This window comes from Oncorhynchus nerka, linkage group LG15, assembly GCF_034236695.1.
Source record: "Oncorhynchus nerka isolate Pitt River linkage group LG15, Oner_Uvic_2.0, whole genome shotgun sequence".
Classification (NCBI taxonomy): Eukaryota; Metazoa; Chordata; class Actinopteri; order Salmoniformes; family Salmonidae; genus Oncorhynchus; species Oncorhynchus nerka.
The window spans coordinates 32455556-32483367 of NC_088410.1; the positions used below are offsets into that span (position 1 = coordinate 32455556).

A 27812-nucleotide genomic window follows, 5' to 3' on the forward strand; every position below is an offset into this window, starting at 1 on the left:
CATTCGACAGAATAGAGTATTGTGTGTGTGTTCCACTGAGGATGAGATAGCACTGACAGAGGAGATTTACGATGTCTTTGGGTAATAAAGCCTAAAGAGCATTCCAGATAACATGAGCTAATGGTTCTGTTCTATGCCGTATTAGGGAGAGAGGGTTCCCTTTTGGAGTAAGGGGGCCAGACACTGTTCTTTACAATGAGAACTGTTGACACAGCAGTAACTGTCTGCTATGTTTTATAGATATCTTTCATACAAATCTTAACCTTTGTGAACTGTTCCTAAGATCTGTGATTCATCATATAAGTTGAGAGGGGTGTATCTTGGCTATAAAATATATTTTGTAATTTTCTGTAGTCACTTTTCAATGGTTCATTAGAGATAGCGCATCATTGAAAGTCAAAAAAGACTATTGCAATGCTCTTGTTATTATTAAAGATGTAATTTAAGTATAACTCTGACTGGTGTGTAGTTTGTAACTCTCCTCATTTGGTAAAGCAGAAAAATGCCACGACAGCGTATGGAACATTTCTGGGATCTTTTATTTCAGCTCATGAAACATGGGACTAACACTTTACATATTGTGATGACATGTTTGTTCAGTGTACATGTGTTTTAAAGACAACACTTCAATTGGACGATGCTCGTGCAACTCAGGAGAGGCGGTGCACTCTAGTAGTTTCAGCACAGACATATGGGGGAGGGGGTGTGAGTGAGCAGGGGCCGGTTGTGTCTGACACAGAGGGAGAGAGAGAAAATAGCCAAACTGACTCTCGCAAGTTACACAAATATGTCGCTGTGTTATGTTGTCTATCATCTCATCTGGTAGTGTCTGTCTTGACTGCATCAAGAAGCCAGATAGCTACACTCTCCAGCTAAGTTAGTTAGCAAGGCTAATTGAGGCTATTTAGAAGCGCTCCCCGCGTCCTGGTCTACAACAACTCTATTCATATTAAACAACAGCCTACCTGTTGGTTGATCATTGGAGCCTACTGCTTCTCATTTAGACAACTTTATTCCATAATTGTAATTAAATGTTGCATTGATTACAAATCTTCCACATGGCTTGGTACACATGGAGCTTCTGACAGTAGTGCTGCTTTGACTGACCGATAATAACAAAGTGTGTAGACTACCAGTCATTTTTATGATGCGCACTTCAGTGGATGCTCCTCATGGGAGGAAGGGGGGGGCCATCCTCCTCAGTGAAATTTCATAAAAATAAAAATAGTGAAACATTAAAAAAGTTATCCTTTTTAGATAAAACTATCCTAAATATATTAATTTGTCAACAAATAAATTGGTTAAAATACACTGTTTTGCAATGAAGGTCTACAGTAACTTCAACAGCACTGTCTGGGCTAGCACCATAGCGTAGCCGGAGGACAGCTAGCTTCCGTCCCCCTTTGGCTACATTGACTTCAATACAAAACCTAGGAGGTTGGTAGGCCTCACCCCCTTCCGTAGACATATATGGTAATTATGACCACTTCCAGAGGACGTCCTCCAACCAATCGAAGATTTTGCAGTATGAACTGACATGTTGTCCATCCAATCATAGATGTAGGATCAGAGAACGAACCTAGTGTGTTGTATTGGGATTGTGCCACAGAGCATTTTAGGTGTTCTGTGTGTTGAGAAGCTTGGTGACATTGTTGGATAGAGATTAACCTGTAGTGACGCCCAGCCCGTGAATGGAACCGTTATCATCATCTGACACTAATTAGCATAACGCAACAGACATAAATCTTCCTAGAAAATATTCCTATTCATGAAAATCACAAGTGAAATATATTGGAACACAGCTTAGCCTTTTGTTAATCACCCTGTCATCTCAGATTATCAAAATATGCTTTACAGCCAACGCTAGACAAGCATTTGTGTAAGTTTATCATAGCCTAGCATAGCATTATGCCTTGCTAGCAGCAGGCAAACTTGTCACGGAAACCAGAAAAGCAATGAAAAATGTAATCGTTTACCTTTGATGAACTTCAGATGTTTTCACTCACGAGACTCCCAGGTAGACAGCCAAAGTTCATTTTTTCCCAAAAGATTATTTTTGTAGGCAAAATAGCTCTGTTTTGTTCTTCACGTTTGGCTGAGATATCGCCCGGAAATATTCCAAATTAGCTCCATAATATCGACAGAAACATGGCAAACGTTGTTTAGAATCCATCCTCAAGGTGTTTTTCTAATATCTATTCGATAATATATCCGTCGGGACAATTCCTTTTTCTCAAGGACCGATTGGAGTAATGGCTACCTCTGCACTTTACGCGCATCTCTCTCAGAGCCACCATGTGACCACTTACGCAATGTGCCCCCATACGGCTATTCTTCAACAGAAATGTGTAAAACTACGTCACAATGCTGTAGACACCTTGGGGAATACGTAGAAAGCGTAAACTCGTTGATGGTACATTCACAGCCAATCCGGATTGGATTTTTCTCAGGCTTTCGCCTGCAACATCAGTTCTGTTATACTCACAGACAATATCTTTACAGTTTTGGAAACGTTAGAGTGTTTTCTATCCAAAGCTGTCAATTATATGCACATTCTAGCATATTTTCCTGACAAAATATCCTGTTTAAAACGGGAACGTTTTTTTTCTTTCAAAAATGAAAATACTGCCCCCTAACACCAAGAGGTATAGAGTGATAGTTGACTTTCAATTCAAATTAGTTTTTTCAAATTACACGATATGGAGGGGGTATATTATAAATGGTTTTCTTGGGTTAAGACCTACATTTCTTGTCCAGTTAGTGCAATTTACAGTTGAAGTCAGAAGTTTACACACAGTCGAGGCCAAAAGTTTTGAGAATTACACAAATATTAATTTTCCCAAAGTCTGCTGCCTCAGTTTGTATGATGGCAATTTGCATATACTCCAGAATGTTATGAAGAGTGATCAGATGAATTGCAATTAATTGCAAAGTCCCTCTTTGCCATGCAAATGAACTGAATCCCCAAAAAACATTTCCACTGCATTTCAGCCCTGCCACAAAAGGATCAGCTGACATCATGTCAGTGATTCTCTAATTAACACAGGTGTGAGTGTTAATGAGGACAAGGCTGGAGATTACTCTGTCATGCTGATTGAGTTCGAATAACAGACTGGAAGCTTCAAAAGGAGGGTGGTGCTTGGAATCATTGTCCTTCCTCTGCCAACCATGGTTACCTGCAAGGAAACACGTGCCGTCATCATTGCTTTGCACAAAAAGGGATTCACAGGCAAGGATATTGCTGCCAGTAAGATTGCACCTAAATCAACCATTTATCAGATCATCAAGAACTTCAAGGAGAGCGGTTCAATTATTGTGAAGAAGGCTTCAGGGCACCCAAGAAAGTCCAGCAAGCGCCAGGACCGTCTCCTAAAGTTGATTCAGCTGCGCGATCGAGGCACCACCAGTACAGCGCTTGCTCAGAAATGGCAGCAGAAAGGTGTGAGTGCATCTGCACGCACAGTGAGGCGATGTCTTTTGGAGGATGGCCTGGTGTCAAGAAGGGCAGTAAAGAAGCCACTTCTCTCCAGGAAAAACATCAGGGACATACTGATATTCTGCAAAAGGTACAGGGATTGGACTGCTGAGGACTGGGGTAAAGTCATTTTCTCGGATGAATCCCCTTTCGATTGTTTGGGGCATCCAGAAAAAAGCTTGCCCGGAGAAGACAAGGTGAGCGCTACCATCAGTCCTGTGTCATGCCAACAGTAAAGCATCCTGAAACCATTCATGTGTGGGGTTGCTTCTCAGCCAAGGGAGTGGGCTCACTCACAATTTTGCCTAAGAACACAGCCATGAATAAAGAATGGTACCAACACATCCTCCAAGAGCAACTTCTCCCAACCATCCAGGTACAGTTTGGTGACGAACAATGCCTTTTCCAGCATGCTGGAGCACCTTGCCATAAGGCAAAAGTGATAACTATGTGGCTCAGGGAACAAAACATTGATATTTTGGGTCCATGGCCAGGAAACTCCCCAGACCTTAATCCCATTGAGAACTTGTGGTCAATCCTCAAGAGGCGGGTGGACAAACAAAACCCAACAAATTCTGACAAACTCCCAGCATTGATTATGCAAGAATGGGCTGCCATCAGTCAGGATGTGGCCCAGAAGTTAATTGACAGAATGCCAGGGCGGATTGCAGAGGTCTTGAAAAAGAAGGGTCAACACTGCAAATTGACTCTTTGCGCCAACTTCATGTAATTGTCAATAAAAGCCTTTGACACTTATGAAATGCTTGTAATTATACTTAAGTATTCCATAGTAACATCTGACAAAAATATCTAAAGACACTGAAGCAGCAAACTTTGTGAAAATTAATATTTGTGTCATTCTCAAAACTTTTGGCCACGACTGTACACTTAGGTTGAAAACATTAAAACTCGTTTTTCAGCCACTCCAGAAATGTCTTGTTAACAAACTATAGTTTTGCCAAGTCGGTTAGGACATCTACTTTGTGCATGACACCAGTGGTTTTTCCAACAATTGTTTACAGACAGATTATTTCACTTATAATTCACTGTATCACAATTCCAGTGGGTCAGAAGTTTACATACACTAAGTTGACTGTGCCTTTAATAAACAGCTTGGAAAATTCCAGAAAATGTCATGGCTTTAGAAGCTTCTGATAGGCTACTTGACAAAATTTGAGGCAATTGGAGGTGTACCTGTGTATGTATTTCAAGGCCTACCTTCAAACTCAGTGCCTCTTTGCTTGACATCATGGGAAAATCAAAAGAAAATAGCCAAGACCTCAGAAAAAAAATTGTAGACCTCCACAAGTCTGGTTCATCCTTGGGAGCAATTTCCAAACGCCTGAAGGTACCACATTCATCTGTAGAAACAATAGTACGCAAGTATAAACACCATGGGACCACGCAGCCGTCATACCACACAGGAAGGAGACGCGTTCTGTCTCCAAGAGATGAATGTACTTTGGTGCAAAAAGTGCAAATCAATCCCAGAACAACAGCAAACGACCTTGTGAAGATGCTGGAGGAAACGGGTACAAAGGTATCTATATCCACAGTAAAACGAGTCCTATATCGACATAACCTGAAAGGCCGTTCAGCAAGGAAGAAGCCACTGCTCCAAAACTGCCATAAAAAAAGACAGATTACGGTTTGCAACTGCATATGGGGGACAAAGATCGTACCTTTTGGAGAAATGTCCTCTGGTCTGATGAAACAAAAATACAACTGTTTGGCCATAATGACCATTGTTATGTTTGAAGAAAAAAGGGGGATGCTTGCAAGCCGAAGAACACCATCCCAACCATAAAGCACGGGGTGGGAGTGCTTTGCTGCAGGAGCGACTGGTGCACTTCACAAAAAAGATGGCATAATGAGGTAGGGAAATTACGTGGATATATTGAAGCAACATCTCAAGACATCAGTCAGGAAGTTAAAGCTTGGTCGCAAATGGGTCTTCCAAATGGACAATGACCCCAAGCATACTTCCAAAGTTGTGGCAAAATGGCTTAAGGAGTGGCATCACAAAGCCCTGACCTCAATCCCATAGAAAATGTGTGGGCAGAACTGAAAAAGCTTGGGATTGAGGTCAGGGCTTTGTGATGCCACTCCTTAAGCCATTTTGCCACAACTTTGGAAGTTTAAAGGCACAGCGAGCAAGGAGGCCTGCAAAACCTGGCTCAGTTACACCAGCTCTGTCAGGAGGGATGGGTCAAAATTCACCCCAAAAATAAAAGCTGAAATAAATCATTCTCTCTAATATTATTCTGACATATCACATTCTTAAAATAAAGTGGTGATCTTAACTGACCTAAGACAGGGAATTTTTACTAGGATTAAATGTCAGGAATTGTGAAAAACTGAGTTTAAATGTATTTGGCTAAGGTGTACGTAAACTTCCGACTTCAACTGTATTTAAAGTTGCCTTGCTAAACTTCAGTAGCTAACTACCAGCGCGAGTGTGCAGACTTTTTGTTGAAGAACCCCTTTCATTCTCTGGGGTACACGGAAAAGGTGTGAATTAAAAGTGAGGGTCGTCCTCTGCCTGAGATCAGTTTCATGAAGAAGGATGAAAAGGTCAGAGCGTTCAATATCAACTGGTATCAAATGTATAGCTGGTTAACAGGGAGCCTATCATCAAGCCACCTGTAATTGCATGTTACGATTCTTTACAAGCTGAACATCTTTTCTGGGATGTCAAAAACAATTCCGAATGATTTGATAGCTTCCATCGCATCATCCATTAAACGTTAGATTAAAGAGAGTTTGACGCAGCACATTTTTTTCCCGCATGCACTCAAGTAGGCTTTGCACTTTCCTCCGGTATTTATTGAGCAAAGACAAATAACACAATCACTCCGGACAGGCACAAGCAAAAACTCATGACATAAATGTTGCCGCAGCCTAGGCTACACCTAAACATTAGAAATCTGACATGCTTTATGGGATGAAAACGAGATGATTTTTCCGTCTGATCAACTGCAGGCTACTAATAAGAGCGGCTGCATGCAGCCTATGCTCCCTGTCCATCTGGTCAGGGTAAACTATTTGGTAACGTTATGTATTTATAGTCCATTTGTGTGTCAGGAGAAAATGTGAATTTGATCACATTTCTATTATATTCCAAATTGGGCTGGCTAGGCTGTCTATACATTTTTCATCCAAAATTATTACCAGGAATGAATCGATCAACATAATAGTGATGGCAGATGTGTCATTTTATTTACAAGGCCTACAGTTGCATAGGCCTGCATGATGCAAACATGCATAAAGCCAGCTCAGCCCTGTGAATTCCATTGTCTATCAGTTGTTATCTATGTGTCTGAGTAGAGGAAATCCCCCTCCTAATCTAGTCTAAATATAATTTATATGAACAAATATAAGGAAGCTGCAGTTTGACAGGGTTTTCAACCCCCAGGGCCAGGAGTTTTTTAAAACAATGTGACTTGATTAGGAAAAAAATGGTCCCATCATAGCCCATATAAAACATTTTTACAACTGATTAATCACTGTCATGCCTTATTAGGTCCAGAGTTTTCATAGTTAGGTTAACCTATCAGGAAAACCCCACCGCTCTGGGACCTATGGTGCCACCAGTCTGCTTGCAGTTGTCAGTTATCGTCAGGTATGTGGATGATCAGGGCTTTATTCAGAAGCATTTCTTGGGCTACTTTGATGTGTCAAGTGGGTGAGATGCGCAGTCTGTATTTGACTACATGAATTTTGAGATGTCGGAGTTTAACTTCAAAGAGAAACCCGTCCAAACCTACGATGGCGCAGCTGTAATATAATGTATCTGCTATTTGTATTTACAGCTAAGTCCCCTCCTGTTCCCTGATTAACAGGTGATGACTACTCCGCTCCACTACTATTGTCAACTTTCTCCTGACATGAACTGAAGCCACAACGTCTCATGTACCTGTTCATCCACTGGCACATTGAATGTTTTCCTTCCAAGCACTGCGAGTACCCCTATCAATTTTCTCTCATTGCTGTATGTAGAGTCAATCACATACACAAATCACATTATTACAGATCAAAGATTTTACTCCTTGCTTAGACTAACTCATTCTTAGCTCTTTTGTCTAACTGTGTAGTGTGTTGTGTTATTGTTTTTGTCTTCCCAGTAAAATCCTATCCTACACTGGTCAAGCCTCTGAACACCTCAACTCATGCCACATACCCTCATTCAATCACCGCTGTGATCCTTTTCCAACACTGTAAGTAGCCCTCTCATTCCCCTTCCCCAAAATATTGTACTATAAATGTCTTTATTAAATGCTTTAGATTAAAAATTATTTGTCTTTGATGATTTTTGAAACACACTTTGTGGTCTCTGTGCATTCTGTGCCTATACCATGGGTCTCCCATCCTCCTCAATTTTTGAAGTCACCAGCCTCCACTGGCACACTCGTAAAAACTGTAATATAACTGTTGTTTTATTAAAAATGTCTAATGACATGGTCAATCGTTGTATGTAGCAAAGTCACAGACAATTTTATAAAAACAAAGTATTTATTAAAATATATATTTTTATTATCAAAAAATATTTGCAAGTAAATAATACTAACATTCCTTCAGATATTCAAATATTCGGACAACCGTGCTAATCCCTATTTTAATCCTACCCTGTGATGTCACAGAGAAGCATTTTTTAGGACCTTTCTTCTTATCTTTTTAACCAAAGATCGCATATGTAGAAACTGGTTTGGTGCTGTATATAATGAATGAAGTTGAAAAGTGGTAGAATTGTCCTTTAACGCCTTCTGTGCTACAGGGAGGGAATCTGATTTGATTGTTCCTCAACTCACACCTCAAACACTTTCAATTTCAAAATTCAGGTTACAGTAGAGTTAGCCTGCCCCGAAAAACTTGACAACGGGTACTTGCATACGGGTAAAAATGAGAGATTTGGGCACTGATAAATGCCTAAATTGGCATGCAGTGGCTGTACAGTAACATGCTATACATGACGTCAGAGCTGACTCTGCACTTCTCAGCGCTGTATGGGTTTTGACTGACAGCCGTTCTGAACTTGAGACCCTCGCACGACAAGAAGTTGCCCCCATCCCTCCTACTAATTTGGCAGCTTTTATAAATTTTTTGTTGCTTAAGTGAGGGAATTACTGTAAATTAAGAGGAGTATGTATTTTGAAAGATGAGACTTTGAGGATTATAATAAATATTGCTTTGACGTCATACAAGCAAACCAAACACCCGTGAGTCTAAATATGCACTTCACACTTCCATATCATACAACTCATGTCATAAACACTGAGTGTACAAAACATTAAGGTTAAGTTGTTTCCGTGACAAAGACTGACCAGCTGAATCCAGATGAAAGCCATGATCCTTATTGATGTCACTGGTTAAATCCACTTCAATCAGTATAGATGTAGGCTGAGGAGATTTTTAAGCCTTCAAATCAAATTTTATTTGTCACACGCGCCGAATACAACCGGCTGCAGACCTTACCATGAAACGCTTACTTACAAGCAGTTAAACAACAATGCAGTTATGAAAAATAAGTTAAGAAAATATTTACTAAATAAACTAAATCAAAAAAATTCTAAAGTAACAATAAGATAATAACGAAACTAATTCAGAGGGCTTGGGTTAAATGTGGAAGAAACATATCAGTTGAAGGCATTCAGTTATACAACTGACTAGGTATCCCCCTTTCCCTATATACAGGGGGTACCGGTACCGAGTCAATGTGCGGGCTACAGGTTAGTCGAGCTAATTGAGGTTATATGTACAGTACCAGTCAAAGGTTTGGACACACCTAATCATTCAAGGTTTATTCATTATTTGTACTATTTTCTACATTTTAGAATAATAGCGAAGACATCAAAACTATGAAATAACACATACGGAATCAAGTAGTAACCAAACAAAGTGTTAAACAAATCAAAATACATTTTATATTTGAGATTCTTCAAAGTAGCCACCCTTTGCCTTGATGACAGCTTTGCACACTCTTGGTATTCTTCTACCTCGGGTTCACATCCTCGGAGCTCCCAGCCTCAACAGAACATGAGGCTGCCTGAGAGACCGGCCCATTCAACATCACCAGCTGTCATCATAGGCAGCTCTATGGTGAGAAACATCTCGGTCCCCAAGGCAAAAACTCTGTGCTACCCAGGAGCACGAGTACAGGACATAACAAGGCTGCTTCCGACTGTTCTACCACAGATGCCGGGAGCTGACACTGTCGTAGTCCATGTGGGGGTCAAACGCCATCAGGAGGGCTAGCTCGGAACATTTGAAAATGGATTTTAAAGAACTGATTTTAGCATTAAAAGACAAAAAAATGGCCAATAATTTCAGGTCCAGTACCATCGTTGGGCCGCAGATGTGAAAGATTCAGCAGACTGTTGGCATTACACATCTGGCTAAAAGACTGTCGTAGCTCTGCTAGAGTCACTGTTATTGATAACTTTGACACCTTCTGGAAACAGAAGATACTCTACAGGATACTCTCTCCTCTTGGCTCCTGGACTCTGTCCACGTATTTCAAGGCTGCGTTGAAACAATGACTGGTAAATTAACCAAAACCAGTTAAGTTAATCTCTACCATTGTGACAATGAGTCGTCATAATGCTGCATCAAATGTACATGATCTTAGGGGCATTGGCAAACACAATGTAAGTAATTTAATTTATGTACCCCTAATTGCACCAAATACATCTGTTTATCCTACAGCTATTGTATGAAGTAATCATGACCCTATAAACCCGAGTTACACTATTAGCACAGAGGCGGTGTGCAATAGTAGGAAGACCCCTTTATGCAGCTCACCCTGCACTATCAGCTCCAATGTAAATAACATGAGTAAGTCTCCCTCTGATAAGCTTCCCAGTAAAAGCATTAAAAACAATCAAGCAACCCAGAAAAGTGCTAAAAATAGCCCATATTAACATATGTAGCCTAAGAAACAAGATCCATGAAGACAATAACTTGTTTGTATAACAGATGATATTCATATTCTGACTATCTCTGAAACTCACTTAGATAATACCTTTGATGAGACAGTGGTAGCAATACATGGTTATAACATCTACCGAAAATACAGAAATGCCAATGGAGGCGGTGTTGCTGTCTATGTTCAGAACCACATTCCTGTAAAGCTTAGAGACAATCTAATGTTAAATACTGTTGAAGTAATATGGCTACAGGTTCATCTGCCTCACCTAAAGCCCATTCTGGTGGGAAGCTGCTATAGACCACCAAGTGCTAACAGTCAGTATCTGTATAATATGTGTCAAATGCTTGATAATGTATGTGATATCAACTGAGAAGTATATTTTCTGGGTGATTTAAATATTGACTGGCTATCATCAAGCTGAACACTCAAGAAAAAACGTCAAACTGTAACCAATGCCTGCAACCTGGATCAGGTTGTCAGTCAACCTACCAGGGTAGTTACAAACAGCACAGGAATTAAATGATCGACATGTATTGATCACATCTTTCCTAATACTGCAGATTTTTGCTTTAAAGCAGTATCCAAATCCATAGGATGTAGTGACCACAATATAATAACCATATCTAGGAAAATCAAAGTTCCAACGGCTGGGCCTAATATAGTGTATAAGAGGTCATACAATAAGTTTTGTAGTGATTCATATGTTGATGATGTAAAGAATATGTGCTGGTCTGTGGTGTGTAATGAGGAGCAACCAGACGCTGCACTTGACGCATTTATGAAACTACTTATTCCAGTTACTAATAAGCACGTACCCGTTAAGAAAATGACTGTAAAAACGGTTTAATCCCCTTGGATTGATAAGGAATTTAAAAATTGTATGGTTGAAAGGGATGAGGCAAAAGGTATGGCAATTAAGTCTGGCAGCCAAACTGATTGGCAAATGTACTGCAAATTAAGAAATCATGTGACTAAACTAAATAAAAAGAAACTACACTATGAAACAAAGATAAATTATATAAAGAATGATAGAAAAAAGCTTTGGGGCACCTTAAATTAAACTTTGGGGAAAAAAGCCAACTCGGCTCCTTCATTCATTGAATCAGATGGCTCATTCGTCACAAAGCCCACTGATATTGCAAACTACTTTAATGCCGTTTTCATTGGCAAGATAAGCAAAAGTAGGGATGACATGCCAGCAACAAACGCTGACACTACACATCTAAGTATATCGGACCAAATAATGAAAGACAAGAATTGTACTTCTGAATTCCATAAAGTCAGTGTGGAAGAGGTGGAAAAAATGATTGTTGTCTATCAACAATGACAAGCCACCGGGGTCTGATATTCTGGATGGAAAATTATTGAGGATAATAGCAGATGATATTGCCACTCTCATTTTCCACATCTTCAATTTAAGCCTACTTGAGACTGTGTGCCCTCAGGCCTGGGGGGGAAGCTAAAGTCGTTCCGCTACCCAAGAATAGTAAAGCCCCCTTTACTGGCTCAAACACCCGACCAATCAGCCTGTTACCAACCCCTAGTAAGCTAGTGTTTGACCAGATACAATGCTATTCCACAGTAAACAAATTGACAACAGAATTTCAGCATGTTTATAGGGAAGGACACTCGACAAGCACGGCACTTACACAAATGATGACTGGCTGAGAGAAATTGACGATAAAATTATTGTGGCGGGTGTCTTGTCAGACTTCAGTGCAGCTTTTGTCATTATCAATCATAGTCTGCTGCTGGAAAAACATATGCGTTATGGCTTTACACCCCCTGCTATATTGTGGATAAAGAGTTACTTGTCTAACAGAACACAGAGGGTGTTCTTTAATGGAAGCCTCTCAAATATAATCCAGTTAGAATTACCACGGGTAGCTGCTTAGGCCCCTTGCTCTTTTCAATTTTTGCTAACGACATGCCACTGACTTTGAGTAAAGCCATAGTGTCTATGTATGCGGATGACTCAACACTATACACATCAGCTACTACAGCAACTTAAATGACTGCAACACTCAACAAAGAGCTGCAGTTAGTTTCAGAGTGGGTGGCAAGGAATAAGTTAGCCCTAAATATTTCCAAAACTAAAGTATTGTATTTGGAAATAAACCCTAAACCTCAACTAAATATTGTAATAAATAATGTGGAAATTGAGCAAGTTGATATGACTAAACTGCTTGAAGTAACATTAGATTGTAAACTATCATGGTCAAAACATATTGATGCAGTAGTAGCTAAGATGAGGAGAAGTCTGTCTATAATAAAGTGATGCTCTGCCTTCTTGACAACACTATCAACAAGGCAGGTCCTACAGGCCCTAGATTTGTCGCACCTTGACTACTGTTCAGCCGTGTGGTCAGGTGCCACAAAATAGGACTTAGGAAAATTGCAATTGGCCCAGAACAGGGCATCACGGCTGGCCCTTGGATGTACACAGAGAGCTAACATTAATAATATGCATGTCAATCTCTCATGGCTGAAAGTGGAGTAGAGATTGTCTTCATCACTACTTTTATTTATGAGAGGTATTGACATGTTGAATGCACCGAGCTGTCTGTCTAAACTACTGGCACACAGGTTGGACACACATACATACCCCACAAGACATGCCTCAAGAGGTCTCTTCTAGAGGTCGACCGATTAATCAGAATGGCCGATTAAATAGGGCCGATTTCAAGTTTTCATAACAATCGGAAATCGGTATTTTTGGACACCAATTTGGCCGATTTAAAATAAATAAAAAATGTACACCTCTATTTAACTAGGCAAGTCAATTAAGAACACATTTTTATTTTCAATGCCGGCCTAGGAACGGTGGGTTAACTGCCTTGTTCAGGGGCAGAATGACAGATTTTTACCTTGTCAGCTCGGGGATTCAATCTTGCAACCTTAGTTAACTAGTCCAACGCTCTAACCACCTACCTCTCATTGCACTCCCTGAGGAGCCTACCTGTTACGCAAATGCAGTAAGAAGCCAGGGTAAGTTGCAAGCTAGCATTAAACTAGCAATCATATTCACTAGTTAACTACACATGGTTGATGATATTACTAGTTTATCTAGCGTGTCCTGCGTTGCATATAATCGATGTGGTGCGCATTCACGGAAAAAGAACTGTCGTTGCTCCAATGTGTACCTAACCATAAACATCAATGCCTTTCTTAAAATCAATACACAGAAGTATATATTTTTAAACCTGCATATTTAGCTCAAATAAATCCAGGTTAGCAGGCAGTATTAACCAGGTGAAATTGTGTCACTTCTCTTGCGTTCATTGCACGCAGAGTCAGGGTATATGCGATAATAATAAAAGTTTTGTTTTCTAAAAGATAGTTTCCAGATTCGACCATATTACTTTCGTGCATTTTGCCAGCAGCTCTTCACTGTGCTTCAAGCATTGCGCTGTATATGACTTCAAGCCTATCAACTCCCGAGATTAGGCTGTGTGAAATGGCAAGATAGTTAGCGGGGTGCGCGCTAATAGCGTTTCAAACGTCACTCGCTCTGAGACTTGGAGTAGTTGTTCCCCTTGCTCTGCATGGGTAACGCTGCTTCGAGGGTGGCTGTTGTCGATGTGTTCCTCGTTCGAGCCCAGGTAGTGTAGGAGAGAACCATTAAGGAGAGCAAAAGCATTAAATATAAATAGGTCTAGTTGCCAGGCTGAAGTAGCAAGGACATGCACATTAAGAGAAGATGACACCCAGGCCAAATGACACCCAGACTATACTCTATTTTTGAAAGAGTACATTAACCAAGACCATACGTACATTTATGACAGCTGGATGTACTATGGTCAGCAGGATACAGGAAGAAATATGGAAGCAAGATAACTGAGGACTAAAAACGTGAAACATAAGCATGCAATGGATACATTATTTTTAGGACGTGAAAAGGGTTCTACCATCGTTATAACCTAACCGAAAGCAGATATGAGCGTTAGTGGGCGTGAACTACCTCTGAGATGTGAAGAAAATAATGGACAGGTCAAGGGAAGCTATTTTCATATAGAGGGAGGGGACTCTATACGTTATGCAAAGACAGAATCCTATAAAGGCAGGACTCTGTAATATGAGAATTTGGTCTCTTTCCATGGAGGGGCTCGGCCCGGTTATGTTTGTGATAGGGTCCTTCCATGGAAGGGCTCAGTTTTGCTACTTTGTATTAAAGTGTATATTGAATTCACAAGTTCTTGTAAGAGTGTTATATTTCTGAGACGATTCTCGACGACACTAGGAGCGAGGAGAGGGACGGAAGCTATACTGTTACACTGGCAATACTAAAGTGCCTATAAGAACATCCAATAATCAAAGGTATATTGAATACAAATGGTATAGAGAGAAATAGTCCTATAAATACAATATTAACAACAACCTAAAACCTCTTACCTTGGAATATTGAAGTCTCATGTTAAAAGGAACCACCAGCGTTCTCATGTTCTGAGCAAGGAACTTAAACATTAGCTTTTTTACATGGCACATATTGCACTTTTACTTTCTTCTCCAACACTTTGTTTTTGCATTATTTAAACCAAATTGAACATGTTTCATTATTTATTTGAGGCTAAAATGTTTAGTGATCTATTATATTAAGTTAAAATAAGTGTTCGTTCAGTATTGTTGTCATTATTTCATTATTAACATTATTATGTTGTCAATAATTGTCATTATTACAAATAAATGTTTTTTTTTTTTTTTTTTTTTTTTTTTTAAATCGGCCGATGAATCGATTTCGGCCCTCCATTAATCGGTATCGGCGTTGAAAAATCATAATCGGTCGACCTCTAGTCTCTTCACAGTCCCCAAGTCCAGAACAGACTATGGTAGGCACACAGTACTACATAGAATTCCATGTAGTCATGGCTCTATCTACATCAAGTAACTGATGCAAAAAGTTAATTTGTGGAATTTCTTTCCTTCTTAATGTGTTTGAGCCAATCAGTTGTATTGTGACAAGGTAGGGGTAGTATATACAGAATATAGCCCTATTTGGTAAAAGACCAAGTCCATAATATGTCCAGAACAGTACAGAATCAAGAAATGGTCCACCACCCAAAGGACATCCAGCCAACTTGACACAACTGTGGGAAGCATTGGAGTCAACATAGGCCAGCATCCCTGTGGAACACTTTCAAAACCTTGTAGAGTACATGCCCCAACAAATTGACGCTGTTCTGAGGGCAAAACGGAGTGTAACTCAATATTAGGAAGGTGTACCTAATGTTTTGTACACTCAGTGTACAGTGTCAACGTTTAGGATCACTATGTTTGTTGTACAGTTACAAGATGTCATACTCTGGGTAGTTCTTAAAATAAAATAAAAAATTAAGCCAAACGTTCTGATCTGTTGCGTCAGCCTCATTACGTAGTTTTTTTAAAAGCTAATGGTTGTATTAATTTGAGATCTATCACATCCCACAACTGTCCCAGACTATGTTTGGAATATTTATTTATTGCACAGAATAGGTCAACTTTTGTACTATGGGGGACAGTAGATTGACATAGGTTAGTGCTGTTGCTGTTCGTTAGGCCTACTCATCTTGTTGGCTGACAAAAAGTAAATGTGGACAGTTCTTCCAATATCTTCAATATGCACCTCGGAATAGGATAAGGACGCGTGCAGTTGCGTCCCTGATAGACACATTGGGGACGCAACTGCAAGTGTCCTTATCCTATGCACGTGTTCTTATCCTATTACAAGTGTCTTCACTTGTAGCCTGTGAGAAAGACCCGATCACGTGATGGAGAGCCATTTGAGTGAGATGATAGATGCTTCGGAGCAGGCAGCACTCAGGGAAAGGGCTGTAAATGGGATTTTTTTAGGGTGTATTATGGCCACACAAAGGGGATGCCGCCTGGAAATTCAAGGCATTATCAAGTGCTTGTCAAATTGTGAATGAGGGACTGATGAAGTGTGTAGAAACAAAGCAGAGCCCATGCCTTTCAGGCAACTTTTTTCAAATCATCATTAGAGTCACATCATGCAGCCTGACAATGTATTAAACATCTAAACATATAGCCCAATGTTTGTAGAACTAAAGTTACATTAATAACACTAAATTAAGCATATAAGAGTACCTATTTATTTGTTAACTGCTCAACATAGAATAGCCGCATGTGTACACTCCCTCAAATTGTTTGGAGAAAATATCCCTTCTATATTATTCAGCTTTGTTCAATTGTATTCTTCACACTATAAAATAATGCCATGGAATTCTAAGCAAATCTTATCTGCTAAATGAACTAGTGTAGCCCACAACCATATGTTAGGTCCTGATCTGGCTATGCCATAAGGACAACTCAGAGTATGCTATTCTGTTCTTCTGAAGTAGAATACATTTTCTTCATATCATGTTTCTTTAGACCAGTCTAAAATAAAATAATGGATTTATTGTGAAGGTGTAGGCTATATTACATGGATTTATTGTGAAGGTGTAGGCTATATTACATGGATTTATTGTGATGGTGTAGGCTATATTACATGGATTTATTGTGAAGTTGTAGGCTATATTACATGGATTTATTGTGATGGTGTAGGCTATATTACATGGATTTATTCGACTTTTTAAAATGTAGATGTTCCAAAGTTCTGCATCAGTGGCTTGTAGACTGTGTGTGGAAGCCAGACGATGCTAAACGTGTTTAAGATTAATTAACGGTCAATAACTGTGAGACCGACAGTTATTTGCTTGACAATCACCGGCTGACTAAATTTCGAGACCATCACAGCCCTACACGAGACCAAAACGGTTGCACTGTATAGCCCTGACAGATGAGCTGCTAATCAACACTAAATAGCTATGTTTTGCAAATATGGGTCAATAAATAAATATTGATCAATTAGTGAACTGTTACAGAAGAAGACTGGAGTCTAATCCACACACACCATTATTCTTACCTGATGACATTGAATCTGAATCTCCCTTTTCATCTCCTTCTCTCGCAGTTCCACTCAGCCCTGGTGTTTTCCTGCAATCGACTAGCCACACAGACACCCTCTTCAGACCCCACAGTGAGGCACGACCTGGGGACTCCGGGAGAGGGGAGGGGGGTGGGAAAGACGTGTCCTGGAAAACACATATGTGTAAATAATGACAGAATCAATTTAGGGTGGGACACTCTCCTATATGTCAAAGAAATTTGAATTCTCAAAAGTCTCAGCAGTCTTTCTTTGACTCCTCTCATTCTCTGGACCTCCTTTCCAAATTGTATTGGAAGAGAAAGTCCAATCAGAATCACCTTTATTTGCCAAGTACATTTACATATATAGGACATTTGGAGGAACCTCAAATATTCTCCTCTAATGTATTCAAAGAAGGAGGTTGAAGAATCAAGGAAGGACTGTTGAGAACCAAAACACTCAATGACTGGGAAATACTTACCTCCAGCCGGTTGCTAGGAAACCAATCCTTGTCCTCCATGTCCCATTCTTTATTGCAGTGAATAACATTGCCATCATCATCAACAGTCTGGCTGGGACTCATGGGAGCCACACTATATTCTTCCTGTACCTTTCCGATGTCCTCTTTCACTATACAGCCCTGGGAGGGCCAGAAAACAGCATTTTGCCTTGGTTCTGTAAAGGGAAGAGTTCAACTATTGGTTAAAACAAAGGGTGTAGCTGGCTTTCTACCTGATTCCAGGCATATCACTCTCTAAATCCTAAGACCTTCAGTCGGAGAGCGAACGCTGAATACAAACTAAACTAAAATGAAAAGGAAAAAAACGGAGGTCAGTAGAATGCCTCCACAACTGTTTTTAAGACAATACCAAAGATTTGTATAACTAACCCAAGATACACCACAGTCTGTTGTTTCCAAAGGGATCAAATTAAGCATACTGGGCAGAACAAACATACATTTTGCCATTATGGCACCCCTACTTTGTGAAGTGTGTGTGTACAATAACTCAAATCTCTTCTAAACACCAGCATTTTTTTTACTTTAGCAAAGGTTAAAGTCTACAAAACGTACCACTCTGTTCATAACATATTCCTTGTTTTGTGATTAAAGGTTCCGTAGATTTAGAAAATTAGCTGAATGTCGTCCCAGTTCCATCTCACTCCATACTCTCCCACTGCTGGACACTGGGCTTCCTTCCTCTCCTCAACATATTTGATGGGGAATAGGGAATGGAAATTCCAACTGGATGCTTCAGATTTATACATCCCGTAAAACATATGGCTCGTTGTTCTATAGTCAATGGGGGGGGGCATTTTAGCTAACCTTAACCTGCTGCATAAGTTCTCCTAAACCTGCTACGAAAAATCTGTAAAATCCCTTCTAGACAAAACCTTGTTCTATATGTGACAAAACTCACTGGTGTCTTCAGTCTCCCCTCCTGCCTCCTCTTTCAGTTCCAAAACGTCTTCCTCCTCCTTTATTGAGATAGCTATCTCTTCCTCTTTCATTATACAATATTCTTCTTCTTCTTCTTTCAATGTGATAGTCTCCTCTTTCATTCTGAATTCGTCTACTTCCTCTTTCACTACAACAGGTCCTTTCTCTTCGTTCACCATAACAGCCCCCTCTTCTTCTTTCAATGTGATAGCCTCCTCTTTCTCCTTCGTCGTTCTGAAAGCTTCTTCCTCTCCTTTTACTGTATCCCCGTCTTCTTCTTTTACGACAATGTTCAGCCCCAGAGGTTCTTTCTCTGTCCAGCAGACCTCTTTTTCAGCAGCGGGGGAGAAGCTTTGTGAGCTCATTGTCGGGGATGTTAGCTAGCTAGCATGAGCGACTGCCCTGGTGCTAGACTCAGTATCAATCTTAAATTGCAAATTCCGTTTAAATCAACTAGTACATACGTTATCCGAATTGGGTTTAAAACACTACTATGCATGTAGCTATACAAATAAATGGTCTAAAGTGATGCAATGGGTCGGTTTAATGTTGGCTAACAAGCTACCGGTACAGAGATGGCTGAATCAGTAGCCGTGTTGTTGTTGAAGAAGCGTCTTCTTCTACTTGTATTCTATCAGCAGCACAAACGATGACGTCCTGTTTGTATGGTAATGAGGAAATCTTCTAAATAGAACCGCGCATTTCAAAACATTGCAATGTGGATAGCTCATTCACTGATATTTGAAGTGCAATGAGTCGTTCATGAAAACAAATAAAAAACATGGTTTTAAAAACCTTTTTTTAATAACACTAATTAAAATGTTTGTTTTTTTAAATACAATGTTGACACTGGTATGTTGAGAATATTCAGCTGTAGAGAGAATTTTTCTACCTGTCTCAGCTAAAGTGGGGTGGGAAATACTCAGTAGGGACTCCAAATGGTTCGTTTTGGAGGGGGTCTTTGTCGCACGACCTCCTGCTGGCTTTTCACTCTGCACCATCTACAGTTGAAGTAGGAAGTTTACATACACCTTAGCCAAATACATTTAACCTCCGTATTTCACAATTCCTGACATTTAAATATTGTAAAAATTCCCTGTCTTCAGTCAGTTAGGATCACCACTTTATTTTAAGAATGTGAAATGTCAGAATAATAGGAGAGAGAATTATTTACTTCAGCTTTTATTTCTTTCATCGCATCCCCAGTGGGTCAGAATTTTACATACACTCAATTAGGATTTGGTAGCATTGCCTTTAAATTGTTTAACTTGGGTCAAGGGTTTTGGGTAGCCTTCCACAAGCTAAGGTGTATGTAAACTTCCGACTTCAACTGTATACATATAAAAGGCCTCGGGGACGGGGGCCCTGTCCCCGAGGCCTTTTATATATATACAGTTGAAGCCTTTTGGTACGCCATCGTAAATAAGAATTTGTTCTTAACTGACTTGCCCAGTTAAATAAAGGTTAAATAAATAAAATAAATAAAAATAGACTAGGTAATGGTGCTCCTTGTATATAGCCTTATTATTGTTTCTATTGGGTTACTATTTTATTTTTATTTAGCAAATATGTGTGTTATTTTTTTAACCTCAGCATTGTTGGTTAACTGCTTGTCAGTAAGAGTTTCACTGTAAAGTCTACACCTGTTGTATTCAGCTGTCACGCCCTGACCTTAGAGAACCTTTTATTTCTCTATTTTGGTTAGGTCAGGGTGTGACTAGGGTGGGTAGTCTAGTTTTTTTTATTTCCTATGTTGGCCTGGTATGGTTCCCAATCAGAGGCAGCTGTCTATTGTTGTCTCTGATTGGGGATCCTATTTAGGCAGCCTTTTCCCACCTGTTGTTTGTGGGATCTTGATTTTGTATTGCTGCTTTTTCGCCCTACAAAGCTGAACGTTTCGGTTTGTTACTCTTTCTTGTTTTGTGCCGGTTATCATAAATAACAATGATTGACCTAACACACGGTGCATCTTGGTCCAACCATCCTTCCAACAACGATCGTTACATCGGCACATGTGACCAGTCAAATTTGATAATGTCACACTAATGCAGTGCCTTCAGAAAGTATTCACACCCCTTGACTATTCCCACATTTGTTTTGTGACAGACTGAATATTAAAATAGATTAAATCACTGGCCTACACACAATACCCCATAATGTCAAAGTGTAATGAATGCAGACATTTTTACTAAATGAAAAGCTGAAATGTCTTGCGTATTCAACCCCTTTGATATGGCAAGCCTAAATAAATTCAGGAGTAAAAAATGTGCTTAACAAGTCACAAAATAAGTTGCATAAGGTTTTCCAATGGCTTGCAAAAGAAGGGAACTTATTGTTAGATAGGTGAAAATAAGCAGACATTGAAAATCTGTTTGAGCATGGTGAAGTAATTAATTACACTTTGGATGGTGTATCAATACACCCAGTCACTACAAAGATACAGGTGTCCTTACTAATTCAGCTGCCGGAGAGGAAGGTAACCACTCAGGGATTTCACCATGAGGTCAATGGTGACTTTAAAACAGTTACAGAGTTTAATGGTTGTGATAGGAGAAAACTGAGGATGGATCAACAACATTGTAGTTACTCCTCAATATTAATCTAAATGACAGAGTTAAAAGAAGGAAGGCTGTAGAGAATATAAAATATTCCAAAACATGCATCCTGTTTGTAGTAAGGCACCAAAGCAAAAATAAAAAACAAATGTCGCAAAGAAATTAACTTTATGTCCTAAATACAAAGCGTTATGTTTGGGGCAAATCCAACACAACACATCGCTGAGTACCACTCTTCATATTTTCAAGCATGGTGGTGGCTGCATCATTGTTATGGGTATACTTGAATTTGAAAAATAATCATGTGTATATATTGTACAATCCAGGTGTACAAAAGCTCTTAGACCTACCCAAAAAGACTCACAGTAGCTATAATTGCTGCCAAATGTGATTCTAACATGTATTGACTCAAGGGGCAGAATACTTCTACTTATCTATACTTGTACTTATCTAATCAAGATATATTAGTGTTTCATTTTTTACAACATTTCTACAAACACTATAATTTTTCTTCCAATTTGACAGAGAATGTTGTGTAAATTGTTGGAAAAAATACCATTAAATAAATGTAACCAGGTAGGCCAGTTGAGAACAAGTTCTCATTTACAACTGCGACCTAGCCAAGATAAAGCAAAGCAGTGTGACACAAACAACACAGAGTTACACATGGAATAAACAAACATACAGTCAATAATACAATAGAAAAAGTGTATATACAGTGTGTGCAAATGAGGTAGGATAAGGGAGATAAGGCAATAAATAGGCCATAGTAGTGAAACAATTAAACACTGGAGTGATAGATGTGTAGAAGATGAGTGTGCCAGTAGAGATACTGGGGTGCAAAGGAACAAAATAAATTAAATAAATAACAGTATGGGGATGAGGTAGTTGGATGGGCTATGTACAGGTGCAGTGATCTGTGAGCTGCTCTTACAGCTGATTATTAAAGTTAGTGAGGGAGATATAAGTCCCCAGCTTCAGTGATTTTTGCAGTTCGTTCCAGTCATTGGCAGCAGAGAACTGGAAGGAAAGGCGGCCAAATGAGGAATTGGCATTGGGGGTGACCAGTAAAATATACCTGCTGGAGCGCGTGCTTCTAGTGGGTGCTGCTATGGTGACCAGTGAGCTGAGATAAGGCGGGGCTTTACCTAGCAAAGACTTATAGATGACCTGGAGCCAGTGTGTTTGGCGACGAATATGAAGCAAGGGCCAGCCAACGAGAGCATACAAGTCGCAGTGGTGGGTAGTATGTGGGGCTTTGGTGACAAAACGGATGGCACTGTGATAGACTGCATCCAATTTGCTGAGTAGAGTGTTGAAGGCTATTTTGTAAATTACATCTCGGAAGTCAAGGATCGGTAGGATAGTCAGTTTTACGAGGGTATGTTTGGCAGCATGAGTAAAGGATGCTTTGTTTTGCGAAATAGGAAGCAGATTCTAGATTTAATTTTGGATTGGAGATGCTTAATGTGAGTCTGGAACGAGAGTTTACACTCTAACCAGACACATAGGTATTTGTAGTTGTCCACATATTCTAAGTCAGAACTGTCCAGAGTAGTGATACTGGGCGGGCGGGCAGGTGTGGGCAGCGATCGGTTGAAGAGCATGCATTTAGTTTTACTTGCATTCAAGAGTAGTTGGAGGCCACGGAAGGGGAGTTGTATGGCATTGAAGCTCGTCTGGAGGTTAGTTAACACAGTGTCAAAAGAAGGGCCAGAAGTTTACAGAGGGGTGTCGTCTGTGTAGAGGTGGATCAAGGAATCACCAGCAGCAAGAGCAACATCATTGATGTATACAGAGAAAATAATCTGCCTGAGAAATTGAACCCTGTGGCACCTCCATAGAGACTGCCAGAGGTCCAGACAGTGACACACTGAGCTCTGTCTGAGAAGTAATTGGTGAAACAGGCGATGCAGTCATTTGAGAAACCAAGGCTGTTGAGTCTGCTAATAAGAATGTGGTGATTGACAGTCGAAAGCCTTGGCCAGGTCGATGAATACAGCTGCACAGTATTGTCTCTTTATCGATGGCAGTTATGATATCATATAGGACCTTGAGCGTGGCTGAGGTGCACCCATGACCAGCTCGGAAACCAGATTGCATAGCGGAGAAGGTATGGCGGGATTCGAAATGGTCTGTGATCTGTTTGTTAACTTGGCTTTCGAAGACATTAGAAAGGCAGGATAGGATAGATATAGTTCTGTAGCAGTTTGGGTCTAGAGTGTCTCCCCTTTGAAGAGGGGGATGACCGCGGCCGCTTTCTAATCTTTGGGGATCTCAGACGATACGAAAGAGAGGTTGAAAAGTCTAGTAATAGGGTTTGCAACAATTTTGGCGGATAATTTTAGAAAGAGAGGGTCCAGATTTTGCAGCTCTTTCAGAACATCAGCTATCCGGATTTGGGTGAAGGATAAAGAAGGAGGCTTGGGCGAGTTGCTGTGGGGGGGTACAGGGCTGTTGACCAGGGTAGGGGTAGCCAGGTGGAAAGCATGGCCAGCCGTAGAAAACATAACCTTTCGACTTACGAGTTACCTACAACTGGATGTACTGGTGCCTCTCGGGTTGAAATTGGTGTTTTTCTTGAGTGTGTTTTACTTTGTTACATTTGCATTATATTGTATGTTCTAATTTGTGTATATTAAGGGCTCCCTTGCAAAATAGACCTTGGTCTCAATGAGACTCCCTGTTGAAATAAAGGAAAAACACAAATCTGAACAATGGCACAAAGGGAATGGGGAAGACGATTAGGAAAAAAACGCTCTACAATACAAGTTTGTCCTCACAGTACGAGGCACTGGGGTCATTGGCTTCACCTGCCATTGTTATGTTGGCCAAAAGTCATGATTTCTTACTTTGCTTAAATTAAACCATTGGCTTTTAATGGCAATCGAGCATTGAGTCTTTTCCTTTCCTCCTGAATGGAACCTCCACATTATAAAACTATCTTCCTCTGAGGTTCAAACCTGACTAGATCGCTCAATAACCTAAGGCCACTTTTTCTGAATGTTTAATCCAAATAAAAAATGATCCTGCATTGTCTTAATTCTGTTCTCTTTATCGTTTGAAAATAAACTGAAAGCCAAGATTTCAATCAAATGTCATGAAATCAGACCTGCGTTGGTTGTTATAATGTGGTATCATAGAGATTTTAACAGATTAGTATGTCTTACCGTATAGCTAAAACATTAAGGATCTAATAACGCCATTCACATGTCCAAAGCAAATTATGTAGAGCAGGGTTCCCCCAACTCATTGCCCACAGACCAAATGTGGCACGTAGGGGGATTTTTTGGACCCCCCCATTTTTGGGCTGTGGGGTCGATAGTACCCGCAAAACACCAGTCTCAACATCAAGAGTGAAGAGGCGACTCCGGGATACTGGCCTTCTAGGCAGAGTTGCAAAGAAAAATACCTATCTCAGACCGGCCAATAAAAAGAAAAGATTAAGATGGGCAAAAGAACACAGACACTGGACAGAGGTACTCTACGTTGAGGGCCAGCATCCCGGAGTCACCTCTGCACTGTTGATGTTGAGACTGGTGTTTTGCGGGTACTATTTAATGAAGCTGCCAGCTGAGGACTTGTGAGGTGTCTGTTTCTCAAACTAGACACTCTAATGTACTTGTCCTCTTGCTTAGTTGTGCACCGGGGCCTCCCACTCCTCTTTCTATTCTGGTTAGAGACAGTTTGCACTGTTCTGTGAAGGGAGTAGTACACAGTGTTGTACAATATCTTACATTTCTTGGCAATTTCTCGCATGGAATAGCCTTCATTTCACAAAACAAGAATAGACTGACGAGTTTCAGAATAAAGTTATTTGTTTCTTGCCATTTTGAGCCTGTAATTGAACCCACAAATGCTGATGCTCCAGATACTCAACTAGTCTAAAGAAGAACCGTTTTATTGCTTCTTTAATGTGCACAACAGTTTTCAGCTGTGCTAACATAATTGCAAAATGGTTTTCTTATGATCAATTAGCCTTTTAAAATTATTAACTTGGATTAGCTAACACAACGTGCCATTGGAACACAGGAGTGATGGTTGCTGATAATGGGCCTCTGTACGCCTATATTATTTATTTAACAGACAAAAAATGTGCATTTCTTTCAAAAACAAGGACATTTCTAAGTGACCCCAAACATTTGAACGGTAGTGTACATTGTGTAGAAACCTCTAAAGAAGCATATTTAATAGGTTTTGAACATATTTGGTTTTTATTGTTTTCTTTTTCGGAGAAGACAAGGTGAGCGCTACCATCAGTCCTGTGTCATGCCAACAGTAAAGCATCCTGAGACCATTCATGAGTGGGGTTGCTTCTCAGCCAAGGGAATGGGCTCACTCACAATTTTGCCTAAGAACACAGCCATGAATAAAGAATGGTACCAACACATCCTCCGAGAGCAACTTCTCCCAACCATCCAGGAACAGTTTGGTGACAAACAATGCCTTTTCCAGCATGATGGAGCATCTTGCCATAAGGCAAAAGTGATAACTAAGTGACTCGGGGAACAAAACATTGATATTTTGGGTCCATGGCCAGGAAACTCCCCAGACCTTAATCCCATTGAGAATTTGTGGTCAATCCTCAAGAGGCGGATGGACAAACAAAAACTCCAAGCATTGATTATGCAAGAATGGGCTGCCGTCAGTCAGGATGTGGCCCAGAAATGAATTGACAGCATGCCAGGGCAGATTGCAGAGGTCTTGAAAAAGAAGGGTCAACACTGCATATATTGACTCTTTGCATCAACTTCATGTAATTGTCAATAAAAGCCTTTGACACTTATGAAATGCTTGTAATTATACTTCAGTATTCCATATTAACATCTTACAAAAATATCTAAAGACACTGACGCAGCAAACCTTGTGGAAATTTATATTTGTGTCATTCTCAAAACTTTTGGCCACGACTGAACTCACTATATGCCGATATACACTGAGTGTACAAAATATTACACCACCTCGTTCCATGACATTGACTAATCAGGTGAATCCAGGTGAAAGTTCTGATCCATTATTGTTGTCACATGTTAAATCCAATCAGTGTAGATGAATGGGAGGCGACATGTTAAAGAAGGATTTTTAGCCGTGAGACAATTGAGACATGGATTGTGTGTGTGATAAGAGATAAGAATAACAAATAAGTAAAGAGCAGCAGTAAATAAAAATAGCGGGGTTATATACAGGCATTGTCGGTACAGAGTCAATGTGCGAGGACACCGGTGTTGAGTTAATTGAGGTAATATGTACATGTAGGTAAAGTTATTAAAGTGACATCAGAGGGTGAATGGGCAAGACAAAATATTTAAGTGCCTTTGACCGGGATATGGTAGTAGGTGCCAGGCACAATGGTTTGTGTCAATAAATCAAATGTATTCATAAAGACCTTTTAACATCCGCAGATGTCACAAAGTGCTATACAGTAACCCAGCCTAAAAAATAAAAAACAAGCAACGCAGCTGCTGGGTTTTTCACGCTCAACAGTTTTCTGTGTGTATCAAGAATGGTCCACCACTCAAAGACATCCAGACAACTTTACACAACTGTGGGAAGCTTGGAGTCAACATGGGTCAGCATCCCTGTGGAATGCTTTTGAAGACTTAAAGTGTCCATGCCCTGACAAATTGAGGCTGTTCTGATGGCAAATGTTGGGGGGGGGGGGGACAAATTCTTATTTTCAATGACAGCCTAGGATTAGTGGGTTAACTGCCTGTTCAGGGGCAGAACGACAGATTTGTACCTTGTCAGCTCGGGGGTTTGAACTTGCAACCTTCCGGTTACTAGTCCAACGCTCTAACCACTAGGCTACCCTTGTACTGTACACTCAGTTTATGCAGCCCATGTATCTGATGATATCGGGTTAAAAGACATGCCATACACTTTTTGGCCCAGACAACATCAGAAACATGGGCTACACATACAGAGACAAAGGGGCAATGTTCAGCTCTCACTCAGATGCTTTCTTTTTCTGAACTAGCAAAGTCAGTAAGAACAAATTCTGATTTTCAATTAAGGCCTAAAAACAGTGGGTTGGGGGTAGAATGACAGATTTGAGCCTTAGTCTGCTCAGGGAGTCGATCTTACAACCTTTCGCCTACTAGTCCAACACTCTAACCACAAGGTTACCTGCAGCCCTTTAACGGAGATTGGTGCTTCTTTCTGTATAAAAATTTAAATATTTTATTTGGAGGGGCAAGCAGGTATGTTAAGAAGAAAGCATCTTGAAGATTGCATCATACCATTTAAAATATATATAAATATATACACTGTATATTTTTCTATTGACATACAATAAGTCAGAAGCACCATACATCAAATTGGCCAGGCCCTGATAGGAATGGGATGGCACATTACTTCTGAATGTAGTGACTGTGTAAATTCCAATTAGCTTTCATTAAAGACAAACAAGATAGGCTACATACGAGAGATCATCATATGTAGCTTGTCAATTCAAAGTCATGTTTTCTAGTACTAATAGACAACTCGTGTAAAACCTGTTTTGTGTTATAATTTTT

At 40.1% G+C, this 27812-nt stretch overlaps 1 protein-coding gene across 1 annotated transcript; it reads right to left on the reverse strand.

Moving 5' to 3' along the window:
• Nucleotides 1-520: 520 nt before the first annotated feature.
• LOC115142610 (uncharacterized) lies at nt 521-19349 on the reverse strand. The gene is made up of 4 exons (XM_065001504.1): nt 18723-19349; nt 17786-17979; nt 17302-17470; nt 521-3176 (listed from the first exon to the last, which is right to left on the reverse strand). The coding sequence occupies exons 1-4, from the start codon at nt 19105-19107 to the stop codon at nt 3034-3036; spliced, it is 891 nt and encodes a 296-aa protein (XP_064857576.1). The 5' UTR covers nt 19108-19349; the 3' UTR covers nt 521-3033.
• Between the last annotated feature and the right edge of the window lie 8463 nt (nt 19350-27812).